At 40.7% G+C, this 14500-nt stretch overlaps 1 protein-coding gene across 1 annotated transcript in view; it reads left to right on the top strand.

The window, feature by feature from the left end:
• Nucleotides 1-7721: 7721 nt before the first annotated feature.
• MIA2 (MIA SH3 domain ER export factor 2) overlaps nt 7722-14500 on the top strand; it is a 116095-nt gene continuing 109316 nt past the window's right edge. Inside the window, exons 1-2 of the mRNA XM_073010947.1 lie at nt 7722-7851; nt 10681-10814. Of these exons, the coding sequence (XP_072867048.1) occupies nt 7737-7851; nt 10681-10814 (249 nt within the window). The 5' untranslated portion in view covers nt 7722-7736. The remainder of the gene's footprint in view (nt 7852-10680; nt 10815-14500) is intronic.

The raw sequence follows: 14500 nt of genomic DNA on the forward strand, positions 1-14500 counted from the left end.
TGTCTCAAAAAAAAAAAAAAAAAAAAAAAAAATATATATATATATATAAAAAATTATTTGGGGGAGGTGTAAATATTAAATTACTGACTTTTTTTTTTCTTAAAGAAACTTGGAAGCACGAGGTATCTAGTACTGTGGACACCAAAAAGGCAAGAGGGAGGAGAGGGTACATAAAAGAGAAAGGGATGGCTACAGGGAATGAAGGAGGATGATTTGGGAGAGAATGGTGTAAGAGTATCTTACATTGGCACATCTGAGTCATACTTTTTTTTTTTTGAGACGGAGTTTCACTCTTGTCATCCAGGTTGGAGTGTAATGGCGTGATCTCAGCTCACTGCAACCTCTGCCTCCAGAGTTTAAGCTCCTGCCTCAGCCTCCTGAGTAACTGGGATTGCAGGTGCGCACCACCATGCCTGATTCATTTTTGTGTTTTTAGTAGAGACGGGGTTTCGCCATGTTGGCGAAGCTGGTATTGAACTCCTGAGCTCAAGTGATCCGCCCACCTCGGCCTCCCAAAGTGCTGGGATTACAGGCATGAGCCACTGCACCCAGCCCATCTGAGTTCTTTATAGACATCTAGGGTATTGATGATTGGGAATTAGTAGGAATATTAAATATTTCTAGGCTGTTGCTCATTAACCTATTTATATACAGGAACCTGTCCAACATCCTTGAAGTATTTGGGAATCCAAAGGCTTTTCAAAGCTTTGCATGCTGGGTGTTTGGACTCTTACTGCTACTGCTACTATCAATCCAGTGACAAAGATGAATATGGGAAAAGCTAGATCTGATTGAAAAAAATTAATCAAAAGATATAATTGAATTTTTTTTTTAAATGAGAGAGAGAGCAGTTGAGCTACACAACTCAGTACAGAATTTCATTTAGTCATGAGGCATGACTTCTTGAAAAGGAATCACTTCATTTATTTATTCATGTATGTATTCATTCATTCAGTAAAAAGCTATTGAGTGATATATTTGTAATTTTTTTTTTTTTTTTGAGACAGAGTTTTGCTCTTATTGCCCAGGTTAGAGTGCAGTGGCTCAATCTCGGCTCACTGCAACCTCCACCTTCCGGTTTCAAGCACTTCTCCTGCCTCAGCCTCCCAAGTTGCTGGGATTAAAGGTGCCACCGTGTCCAGCTAATTATTTTGTATTTTTAGTGGAGACAGGGTTTCACAATGTTGGTCAGGCTCATCTTGAACTGCTGATCTTGTGATCCACCTGGCTCGGCCTCCCAAAGTGCTGGGATTACAGGCGTGAGCCACTACGCCTGGCTCTATCTATTAAGTAATTTAACCTAAGAACCTAAGACACCTAAAGAATAAGTAGGAGTTACCAAAGCAAAAAAAGAACGTTATATGATAAAAACACAAATCATATTGCTCTCTTCCTTAAAACTTCCTATGGCTTCCCATTGTACTTAGAAAAAAACTCACACTCCACACTTCCACAGCAAAAAGACCCTGCATGATTGGATTCCTCGTGTCTGTGCCTCTTGCTTCATCTCCTATTACTCTTCACTTGCCTTGATGTTTCTTGAATATATAGGCCAAGTTCATTTCTACCTTAAGACAGAGTCGCCCATGCTGGAGTGCAGTGAAGCAATCTCAGCTCAGTGCAACCTCTGCCTCCCAGATTCAAGTGATTCTCCTGCCTCAGCCTCCTGAGTAGCTGGGTTTACAGGCACATGCTCCATGCCCAGCTACTTTTTTTTTTTTTTTTTTTAGTAGAAACAAGGTTTCACCATGTTGGCCAGTCTGGTCTCAAACTCCTGACTTCAGATAATCTGCCTGCCTCAGTCTCCCAAAGTGCTGGGATTACAGGTGTGAGCCACCGCGCCTGGCCAAGGCCATTTTTTTCTGACATACTCTAATGCATTTGTATGCCTTCTTTATTTTTTTCTTTAAATCCGGGGTAATGAAGCTTCAGACAATGAAGTATAACCTCCTCATTAATTCTTTCCTCTGCACAGTAATTCTGTCTCCCCAATCCCCCGGTCTTAAGTCAAATGTCACTCCAGTGATGCCTTCCGAGACAACCTTATCTAAGTAGATATTTTTCTCCATAATAACTTATCACTACCTGAAGTTATCTTGTTTATTTGTTTACTTGTTCTTGTCTGCCTCCCTTCATAAGCATGCAAGGTCTATGAGAGCTGGAACTTTGTCCTGTTCATTCCTATGTCTCCAGTCCCTAGAAGAATGCCTGACACATCATAGGCATTCAACAAATAATACCTATCTTAGAAGGTGAGATTTGTATGCGAGATATTAAGCTCACTTGTTCAAAGTTGGTGCTCAACAAACTTTAATTTTCTTTCCTGCCTCTTGATGAGACTGACTAATCAGTTTGGTTCCCTGATGAGCAAAAATCACACACATATCTTGGATGTAAAGAATGCTGCGTACTATTATTCTGAAACAACTTGTAAAGGAATAATGACAGTGTCTGGGGGTATTCTCTTTTTGCTCCCCCAATCCACTTTTAATTCTGCCATTCTGCTCAGTGTCCCTGGAACACAGACCTTTAGGACTGCTTCAATGGGTTCCGTTATTTGCTGGCATTTGGCTGGGTTTGGCAAGTGGGAGGCTGCATCAGGAGGTCAGAAGGTGGGAGCAGGGTGAGGTTATCTTGACTGAGTTCCTTTACTGAAGACTTCAAGTTCCTGTTCGGCCGTCCTCTTCTAAGCTCTCTCCAGTCAGTGGTCACATTCCTGCCTACCTGGGTATGTTACATCCTTTGTTGGTTTCCCTTAACCCTGTCCCCACCTTTGTAAATAGTCCTTTTATTAAATTCTCCTAAATCATTGAGGAGTGCTTTCCCCTTAAAATTGAATGTCCATCTGTTCCCTGGTAAAATTCTTATTGATACAGACAGAATGGGAAAAAGTGGGAGAATTACAATGTGGTCTTCAACAACACGAAACAACAAACATAGGAAAAGCCATTGGCTGGGCATGGTGGCTCATGACTGTAATCCCAGTGCTTTGGGAGGCCTAGGTGGGCGGATAACCTGAGGTCAGGAGGCCGAAACCAGCCTAGCCAACATGACGAAAACCTGTCTCTACTAAAAAAATATGAAAATTAGCAAGACTCTGTCTCAAAACCAACCAATCAAACAAACAAACAAAACAACAATAACAACAACAAAAAGGCAAGCCATGGAGTGACTAGCACAGATGCGTAAAGTCAAAATGTGCGTGTTCTGTCATCTCCTCTTTTTGTGCCTGTGAATCACCAGCTTCTGAGGTTAGGTCCTCTAGAAGCAGATGCTGAGATAGAGTTTGGGGTTCAAAGGAACAAAGCTATGAAAGGAAGTGGCAGATAGGATTGGGCAGAATGAGAAATCAAATTGCAGTGCAGGTCCTACAAAGACTCAGTCAACCCAACAGGAAGCTCTGGGTGAGAAACGCCCATCAGGTTGTCCCACATGAGGCTGAAATGACTCTGCCTTTGTACTCTCTTGTTTATTCACTAGATTCACTAGATCACCCAGGAAGGGGTGATCTTGGGTAAGGGCATAGGCCAAATGATCCTGAAATGCAGGCTCTATTAGATTTTTTTGAAGAATATGAAAATCTTAGCTCTGAGACAGCAGGCTTCCTACTGATCATTGATTTTGGAAAACAAACTTCCTTTACTTAGGACCTTGAAAGCAAAAGTCCTTCCTTCACTTTAGCTTGCTTAGGAGCTGGGTATTTGTCTCTGCAGGCACTGGTATAGGTCTCTGCAGCTGAGGCAGGCCCTGACACAGCTGCCAGTGGATGCTGTTTACTAAGTGTACTCCCTGTAGGTGGGCAGAAAGTACTATCTTGGAGAGGGGATGTGGAGGGCCATCTCCACGCCTTCCCCACAAGACTAAAATCTTAATCTCTCCCGGGTCTTATCTCTCACTGCACACACATCATACCATGGGAACTCTTTCCAAAGGCTCTATCCTCATCCACAGTAAAATCCCTCTAGATTAATCAGTTCTCGTCATCCCAAGTACCTTCTAATTAAGTTTCCCTGTCTTATAAGTTGCCAGAGTAACAGGCAGGTGTTGAAGAAAATATGTTCCCACTTTAGGAAACCTGAGATACTAAGAGAGAAGACTGTACTATATAGTATCAGAAATAACATCACCAAGCAGTAGAAGGACAGCATTCATGATTCTGTCTTTATATTCTCATGGAAAGGGTTGCTCTGTGATTCTATCTCTAGGTACTGAACATGTGTGGCTTTGAGGGTTCATTTTATTATTATTATTATTATTTTTGAGACAGAGTCTTGCTCTGTTGCCCAGGCTGGAGTGCAGTGACACAGTCATAACTCACTGCAGTTTTGAACTACTGGATTCAAGACATCCTCCTGCCTTAGTCTCCCAGGTAGCTAGGACTACAGCATGTGCCACTATGTCTGGCGCATTTAATCTGTCTTTTTTTGTAGAGATGTGGTCTCCCTATGTGGCTCAGGATGCCCAGGCTGGTCTTGAACTCAAGTGATTCTCAAGTGATTCTCCTGCCTTGGCTTCTCAAAGTGCTGGGGTTACAGGAATGAGCTGCCATGGCTGGCTGATGATTCATTCTTTAGCATTATGCAATAAGTACTCTTACTCCCCATATGGTTTGTGAAGAATAGTATAGGCCTTCCAAATCAGTATTCCTGGCTGAGTTGTGTTACCATGACACCTTCCTCAGTTTTAACATTTAGCATTACATTTGATGAATTTGATATATTCTGCAAAATGCATCAGCAATTAGATAATATCTAGCTAAGTTAATATGACTATTTTTTACAGTGAAAGTCACACTTTGGTTTCTTTTAACCAAATGCTCTTTTCCCTTTCATGTGCCATCTCCTCATCCAGCTTTGTTAGAGACAGTTCATCAACGTTGTGCTAACACATTTTCAGATATCTGTTAAATTATAACTTAAATAATGATCTGAACATAAAATGAGATAATCTGAGTGCATTAAGTAGCAAGAGTGTGGGAGCATTTCTAGTAGGAGCAAATCTCTCCAGACCAGCATCTTAGGCAAAAATTTTTCTCAACTCAAATCTCCCTCAGGACAATCAATACCAAATTTAGATTTTGCTGGGCTCTTGCTGTTGTTAAGTTAGAACATGATTAAGTCAATTACTTCTGAATTTATCTATAAATTCTTTATATTATCTTTAATATTTAATACAAAAACAAAGAGAGTTAAACTACATTAATTACTAAATGTTCTTGATTTAATACCGGATTTGGTAATATGCAAATAACCCTGCAAATATGCAATATTACAAAATATGCAAATAACCCTGAGCTAAATTTTGATGCTGAAGAGCCGATCCCTCTTTAAATGTCTTTAACAACACAGCTTGTAGATTTGCAAAGGTACTTAAGAAACTAACCTACATCTTTTTTTTAAAAATAGAGACAGGGTCTCACTCTGTCACCCAGTGTGACAATAGCTCACTGCAGCCTCAAACTCCTGGGGTCAAGCAGTCCTCCCGCTTCAGTCTCCCAAAGTGTTGCGATTACAGGTGTGAGGCACCTGACCTAACCTACACCTTTTTGTATATGTTTGCATACAACTATGCAGTGCTCCGTTGCAATCCAAATGATCCTGAAATGCATGCTCTATCAGATTCTTTTAAAGGATATAAAAATCTTAGCTCTGAGAGAGTGGGCTTACTACTGATCATTGTTTTTGGAAAACAAAGCAACAAACAAACTTTCTTTACTTAGGATCTTGAAAGCAAAAGTCCTGCCTTTACTTTAGCTTGCTCAGGGGCTAGGTTTGTGTCAGGCACTAGAGGGGAGCATGACATCATACAAGTGCCGGGTTCTGACCTGAGAATCAGAAGACCAACTGTATGCCCACTGGTATGTCCAAATACAGTGAAAAAGTACAGCAAAGGAGGGCTTAGACAAATATTTTCCAAAGAATGAAATTGGACAACCATGGTTTCTGAAAATCGACGGAGACCTGGAGTTTTTACCCAAAAATTTCCAATGTGGGATTTTGATCCTTTTTGAGTGACAATAACCTTCAAATGACTGGATTTTCATAGCTTTGTTATTTATTTATTTATTTTTCATTATTATTATTTTTTTGAGATGGACTCTCTGTTTCGCAGGCTAGAGTGCAGTGGCGCAATCTCAGCTCACTGTAACCTTTGCCTCCTGGGCTCAAGTGATTTTCCTATCTCAGCCTCCCAAGTAGCTGGGATTACAAGTGCCTGCCACAACACCTGGCTGATTTTTGTATTTTTAGTAGAGATGGGGTTTTACCATGTTGGCCAGGCTGGTCTTGAACTCCTGACCTCAGATGATCCTCCAGGCTTGGTTTTCCAAAGTGCTGGGATTACAGGTATGAGCCACTGGGCCCAGCTGATTTATTTTATTTTAAAGTAATATATGGGCCAGATGTGGTGACTCATGCTTGTAATCCCAGCACTTTGAGAGGCTGAAGCAGGAAGATCACTCGAGTCCAGGAATTCAAGATCAGCCTGGCCAACACTGTGAGACCTCATCTCTACTAAAAATAAAATATTAGCCAGCTGTGTCCCGCATGCCTGTGGTCCAGCTACTCAGGAAGGAGAGGTGGGAGGATTGCTTAAGCCCGGGAGGCTGGCCTGGGCTAGAGTAAGACTCTGTCTCAAAAACAAAACCAAACCAAAAAAGATACATGCTTTCTTTTTTAAAAAATAAAGCTAAACAATATAGAAAAAGTCAAACAATATAGAAAACTACAAAGAAGAAAATACCACCGGAAATCACACTATATACTTCCACTATGTGGGGAGCACTTATTCAGGTATCTTTCTTTCATTCTCTGTCCACTTACAGAAATACGCATACAGGTTTTAAAACACGGAGTAATACTCTACCTGCTGTTTCTGGAGTAGTATTGTTGCAGACAGAGTGACATCTTTACACGGCAGATGACTTGATTCTTGGTGGTAAAGCAAGTGGTTGGTTATAAGTATGGGGTCTCATCGTACCTAGGTTAACATTTCTTTTCCATTCACTATGTGCCATTAAGTGAGTGATTTAACCCATCTCTCTGTGCCTCAGTTTCCTTATATGCAAAAGTGGGGATGATAATATTACCTGCGTCAGAGAGTTGGTGTGAAGGTTAAATCAGATCAGATATTTAAGTACTTACTTAAGACAGTACCTGGAACATAGTAAGTACTTACTACATTTTAACTATTGTTCTTAACTAAATAAGTTTTAACTTCATAGTAACAACAAGGGGTTTTTAAATATACAAGTGGAATCTTTTTAAAAATACTTTTCACCATGATATTTCAAAGCCATTCTTTTAACATAAATTATTACTCTTTTTGCACACACTATGTACATTATCCACTGAAATTTGTATTTGCAGGTAACTACGCTTTTGTGGAGACCTACTTAAAAACTATCTTGTTGAACACAAGGTACCTTTAAGTGAGACAGTGTTACATGGGCTTCCTTTATAAGACATTAGTCCAACTAAAAATCCTTGTTAATTATTAAACCCTTAGGTGTTACAGGAATACCTGACACTGCAGATTGGAAACAGACAGTGTTTGTCTTTCAAGTTAAACCAACAAGCCGGTAGAAAAATGTAGTTATCAAGAAATTTTAAAAACTTCAACCCTTTTTCTCTTATATTTAGTAAAGAGAGTAAAATATCTCCTGTTTTGGCTGACATCTCTACAACCTGAACAATTGGCTTAAACCTCACTTGGGATTCCTGGTTGCTTGTTTTAGCATGGAGAAACTTGGCGTCCACAGAATCTTTCTTCTGGCTATTTCTCTGACAAAGTGTCTGGAAAGTACAAAACTGCTGGCAGACCTGAAAAAATGTGGTGACTTGGAATGTGAAAGTAAGTTTGCTTCCCCCGCTTCTTCTCCTCCTAAACTGGGGCTCTGAAATGACATAAAATCTTATTGTGGTCATGCATGACAAAAATGAGTACTGGTATCATTGAGAAATATTTGCATTATGAAGCATAGCTTGGTGTAAAAAAGAAATGTTGGAAGCAAAGCATTTTGTGATAGTATTTAATACAAATATACAAACAGCAAAAATCAGTCTGCTATAGAAATATATCAGAAGTTAAAATGATATTAATTCATACCTCAAAAACAAACTAATCAGCCCTTTTACTATTTTTAAAGATAAATCTGGGAGTCTCTGAGCCTATTCTGGCTCAGAAGGCTGCCCCATTAAAAAAAAAAAAAGGATAAATCTAATTGATTCATATAAAAAAAGACATCAGGCTAATTTGATAGTCCTTTATTTACGAAAGCCTTCTACTTTTTAGTTTCTGTTTCACATACAAAACTTTCTGATTCTCATGACGTTCCTAAAAAGTGTTCTTATTTCAAACCATCATGATTTATTCTTCTAAACTTTATCAAATGTTAATCATTTCTGTGTTATTTGTTATGTAAAAATACTGAAACCAGGGTTAGAATATAAATTTTTTATTTATATCATTGAATATAAAGCTTTTTTTTACTGTAAATGGAAATTAATTTCCATTCTATTAAGAACTAATTTTCTGTTATTCTATGGTGCAAAATAAATTATATCCCAATATATTAGAGTTGCTTTAAATAAGTTATTTTTCCTTTTGTTTTTATGTTATAATAAATATGTATTTTTTCTCTCGCAGCAAAATCAAGAGTTGCTTTAAATAAATTCTGCCTTTTTGTTTTTTTTTTCTGAGATGGAGTCTTGCTCTGTCACCCAGGCTGGAGTGCAATGGCACGATCTCGACTCACTGCAACCTCCGCCTCACAAGTTCTCCTGTCTCAGCCTCCAGGTGCACAACACCACACCCGGCTAATTTTTTGTATTGTAGTAGAGACGGGATTTCACTGTGTTGCCCAGCCTGAGCTCAGGGAATCCACCCGCCTCAGCCTCCCAAAGTGCTAGGATTGCAGGCATGAGCCACTGCGCCTGGCTGTGAGAATTACTTCTAATTTGTAACATGAAAATTAAAAATGGAAAACATTATTAGTATAAACATAAATAATTTATAAGTAGTAATTGTGAGTAAACATTCTTCTTTAACTTTTTGGACATACAATGTAGTATGTAGAGAAGTTTGCTAGATGATGTTTTATTATCATAATAATCTTTTGGCTGGGTGTGGTGGCTTGCACCTCTAATCCCAGCACTTTGAGAGGCTGAAGTGGGAGGATCACTTGAGTCCAGGAGTTTGAGACCAGCCTGGGCAACATAGTGAGACCTCATCTCTACAAAAAATCAAAAAAGTTAGCTGAGCATGGTGGCACAAGCTATAGTCCCAGCTACTAGGGAGGCTGAGGGTGGAGGATGGCTTAAACCTGGGAAGTGGAGGCTGCAGTCAGCTATCATTATGTCACTGCACTCTAGCCTGGGCAACAGAAAAAGACCCTGCCTCAAAAAAATACCCTGTAGTCCCAGCTACTCGGGAGGCTGAGGCAGGAGAATGGCGTGAACCCGGGAGGCGGAGCTTGCAGTGAGCAGAGATCCGGCCACTGCACTCCAGCCTGGGCGACAGAGCGAGACTCCGTCTCAAAAAAAAAAAAAAAAAAAAAAAAAAAAAAAAATAAAGAAAAAAAAATCTTTCTTTCCCTCTTTATATTACAACATCATTTTAGTTTCCTTAAGGCCAGACATAGAACCTGAAAAGGGAACATTCAAATTTATAGAAATTTATAATGTTATTTTAATTGCATGACAATAAAAATATCTTGTTTTACACATGTCAGTATAATTATAATAGATAATATGGTGTGTATATTACTTCATGTGTTGAACTGCTGAATCTGGCATATATGACTGTGATTCGTTCATAGTTATTGAGGGCCTTCTACATGTTGGGTTGGACGGGGGGCAGGTGCTATGCATCTAAGGGGAATAAAATAAGATGTAAGATAAGTTTCTTCCCTTTCAGAAAATTTAATTTTAGTGAACGATGACAAGACAGGTTAAATGAAACAATAAATAGTGATGCAGCCTAGTAAGGATAATACGTAATATTAAAGTTCAGAGAAAGGGCAATCGGAGTAGGTTGGAATAATCAGGCTGCCTCACAGAGGAAGCAGGACATGACTTAAGCATGAAGGGGCAAATAGGTGTCTAGAGTGGGGAAAGGACAGAAAGAAAAGCTCAGAATAAGGAAGGAGATTTTGCAGTGAGAAGAACCTCAGGGCAAATCGGGCTCCACTGGGGTTGTGTGACCACTTCTCTGAGTCTTCACTAAAGACTCATTTGTTAGACTGAGATGAAATTATTTACCTCATAGGTCTGTTCTGAGGATTTAATAAAATAAAAATATGAAAGCAATTATCATAATGCCTAGAATATGGTAAGTGCCAGGAAGAAAACTGATTATCTTTTTTCCTTTCCTACAGACTAGAGAATGATGATGATACGTTCCAGGGACAATGGATAAACAAGCTTGAGTGTAGCCAAGTCTGTGTGAAGGGATAGGAGGAGGTCCTTTCAAAGAGAGAAAGGGGACCAGGTTATGGACAGCCTTGGACACCAGGCCCAAAGGCTTAGACTCGCTAAGGCTACGTAGGTTTTTGAGGCCATAAATGATATAAAGATATTAGCATTTGGAAACATATAGGATGGATTGGAAGAGAGCAAGATGAAAGGGGAGAAATAACATTTTAATTTAATGTGTGTGTTTTTCTTTACATGTTTTACATAGCTTTAATAAGCAGAGTCTCAGCCATGAGAGATTACAGAGGACCTGACTGCAGATACCTGAACTTCACTAAGGGAGAAGAGATATCTGTTTTTGTTAAACTTGCAGGGGAAAGGGAAGATTTGTGGGCAGGAAGTGTAAGTAACTACTTTTAAAAATTGAATGCAGAATAAATGACCAACTTGCACAAGGATTCCTTTTCTTTTCTTTTGTTTTCTTTGGAAACAGGAAACAGGGCCTGACTCTGTTGCCCAGGCTAGAGTGCAATGGTATGATCACAGCTCACTACAACTTCCAACCTCCATGTCCTGAGTTCAAGCCATCCTCCCACCTTAGCCTCCTGAGTAGCTGGGACTACAGGTGTGTGTCACCATGCCCAGCTAATTTTTGTATTCTTTTTTTTTTTTTTGAGACGGAGTCTCGCTCTGTCGCCCAGGCTGGAGTGCAGTGGCCGGATCTCAGCTCACTGCAAGCTCCGCCTCCCAGGTTCACGCCATTCTCCTGCCTCAGCCTCCCGAGTAGCTGGGACTACAGGCGCCCGCCACCTCGCCCGGCTAGTTTTTTGTATTTTTAGTAGAGACAGCGTTTCACCATGTTAGCCAGGATGGTCTCGATCTCCTGACCTCGTGATCCGCCCGTCTCGGCCTCCCAAAGTGCTGGGATTACAGGCTTGAGCCACCGCGCCCGGCAATTTTTGTATTCTTGATAGAGACAGTGTTTCACTCTGTTGCCCAGGCTAGTCACGAACTCCTGAGCTAAAGTAATCTGTCTGCCTCGGCCTCCCAAAGTTCCAGGATTACAGGTGTGAGCCACCGCACCCAGCCAAGGATACCTGCTTTTCATCTTTAAAGAAACGTTAAGAATTTCAAAACACAGTATATATATTAAAAACCCTTAACATATTTAAACAAACAAAAAATGGTCATGTTCAGTGGGAGTTCCAATATTTCTATAAAAGAGGCTTTTTGGGAAGGCAGTATAGTTGGGATGGAGGGCTAAGAGAATGCCTTGAATTCTTGAATTTATTTTTACATAGCATGCATCATTTTTAAAATTAGATTTTTATATTTATATGGAGGGACTTTATATTATGGGATGGTTAGGCAACCCCAGTCATTTCTTGGTGCTGCCAAAGGTCAAGGTTTTTTTTTTTTTCGTTTTTTTTTTTGTTGTTTGTTTGTTTTTTGAGATAAAGTCTCGCTCTTGTTGCCCGGGCTGGAGTGCAGTGGTGCAATCTCTGCTCACTGCAACCTCCGCCTCCCGGGTTCAAGCAATTCTCCTGCCTCAGCCTCCTGAGTAGCTGGGATTACAGGCGCATGCCACCACGCCTGGCTAATTTTTGTATTTTTAGTAGAGATGGGGTTTCACCATGTTGGTCAGGCTGGTCTCAAACTCCTGACCTCAGGTGATGCACCTGCCTTGGCATCCCGAAGAGCTGGGATTACAGGCATGAGCCACTGCACCCCGCCAATGGTCAAGTTGTAAAGAGACTGCAAAGTTTTAGTTAATCAGATTAAAAGACATTTCTTTCTGAGCAAATGAAGGGCTGAGTTGTTATTGAAGAGATCTCCAGAAAGGTTGGTAGCGTAGGGAAGCTAGGTGTATAAGTTTTGTTTGTTTGTTTGTTTGTTTGTTTTTGAGACAGAGTCTCGCTCTGTCACCCAGGCTGGAGTGCAGTGGTGCGATTTCAGCTCACTGCAACCTCTGCTTCCCAGGTTCAAGCGATTCTCCTGCCTCAGCTTCCTGAGTAGCTGGGATTACAGGTGCCTGCCACCACGCCCGACTAATTTTTGTATTTTTAGTAGTGGCGGGGTTTCATCATGTTGGCCAGGCTGGTCTGGAACTCCTGACCTCAGTTGATCCACCTGTCTTGGCCTCCCAAAGGGCTGGGATTACAGGCATGAGCCACCGCACCTGGCCCTACACGTGTAAGTTTTTTATAGAAAAAAATAACAGCTCAGGTCAGGTGCGGTGGCTCATACTTGTAATATCAGCACTTTGGGAAGCTAACGTGGGTGGATCGCTTGAGGCCGGGAGTTTGAGACCAGCCTGGACAACATGGCGAAACCTCATCTCTACTAAAAATATAAAAATTAGCTGGGTGTAGTAGTGCATGCCTGTAAACCCAGCTACTTGAGAGGCTAAAGTGGGAGGATCACTTGAGCCCGGAGGTAGAGGCTGCAGTGAACCGTGATTGCACCACTGCACTCCAGCCTGGGTTACAAAGTGAGACCCTGTCTAAAAAAAACAAAAAACAAAAAAATAAAAACAAACAAAAACAAAAAAACAAAAAAGACAACCCAGATGAGAGAGCCTTTTATTTGGCCCAAAGCTTTAGTATGCGGAAATTTCTAGAAGGTTAAATCATCTCTGAATATATAACATGGGAAAATCAATGATTAATACTTTCCATTGAAAAAAGGTTTCTCTTTGATTGTATCATTATGGTTTATAATGCAAAGGTGCTACGATAAGTACTTTTACTCCCAAGCTGAACAAACATGATAGACTTGATACATATATCACTTCCATATTACATATGCACCAGACCTCTTCTTTTGTATAGCCCCTGTGGTCACTGTTTGAAGGAGCAGATTTTATTTAAAAATTCTCCTTTACCATCAGGGGCTATAGGACTGGACTTCTAATTGTCACTGGCCAGAATTGCTTGTCTGGCCTCTGCAGTTCCCAACTTGCCCTACTGCTTCTGGTGCCTTTAAAATGCCAATCTAAGGCCAGGCGTGGTGGTTCATGCCTGTAATCCCAGTGCTTTGGGAAGCTGAAGCAGGAGGAACACTTGAGGCCAAGAGTTTGAGACCAGCCTGGGCAGCATAGCAAGAATACACACACACACACACACACACACACACACACACACAAATTAGTGGGGTGTTTACATGTCTGTAGTCCTAGCTACTTCGGAGGCTGAGGGAGGCTGAGGCAGGAGGACAGCTTGAACCCAGGAGTTAGAGGTTACAGTGAGCTATGATTGCACTGCTGCACTCCAGGCTGGGCAACAGAGCAAGACTCTGTCTCTATTAAAAAATGAAAACGAAAAAACAATCTATGTCTTGAATTCATTGGAGGCATCCAATGCAGCCGTACAAAAAGTGGCATCTTAGATGGCACAAAAGTGAAAGAAAGCATTCTTTTTTATTTACTATATGTGAACATAATGGTTCCACATAAAAGCAATGTTTAATGTGTGGAGCCAGGGCGAAGTTTTAGGCACATTTACTTTTGTGCATTTGATGTTTAGTTCATGCAGTTAGCTGTTTAAGAAACTACACTGTGGACCCACAGGCTGTCAGTTTCCAAATAGTTACAGCTATGGAGAGCTGGACAAATCACAGTTGAGGTACAATGGTGCTGGAGTAGAGGACCAAAAGAAATATGTTCTTTAAAACTTTAACAGGGTTAGGAAATGGGCTGAGGGTGGCTGTGTAAAACATTCACCCTTGGGGGACAATCTGCCTTGCTTGAACTGGGTTAAGAGGATCTCTGTTATTAAGGTAGCCCCAGAAAAGCAGAATGGAACCAAATCCTCCCTGTAGGAATTGTAGACCTTTACTATCTTGATGAATCCATTTGTGGCCCTTCAGAGTTTAAACCGCCTGTCTGATTTTAACATCCTGAAAACATTGAATATGTCACTACTCCATCTAGCTTGGCTACCGCCACCATTGCCTTGCCTTTTGATATCCCAGGTCTACTCGTGTAAATCTGCAGTTGACCTGGACAGGAAAGGTTGTTAACGAACAGAAAAAGAAATAAAATGAGTAAGTGGAACAGGTTTCTTTCTGAAGTTTGAAACAGCGACATT

Source organism: Chlorocebus sabaeus, chromosome 24 (assembly GCF_047675955.1).
Source record: "Chlorocebus sabaeus isolate Y175 chromosome 24, mChlSab1.0.hap1, whole genome shotgun sequence".
Lineage (NCBI taxonomy): Eukaryota > Metazoa > Chordata > Mammalia > Primates > Cercopithecidae > Chlorocebus > Chlorocebus sabaeus.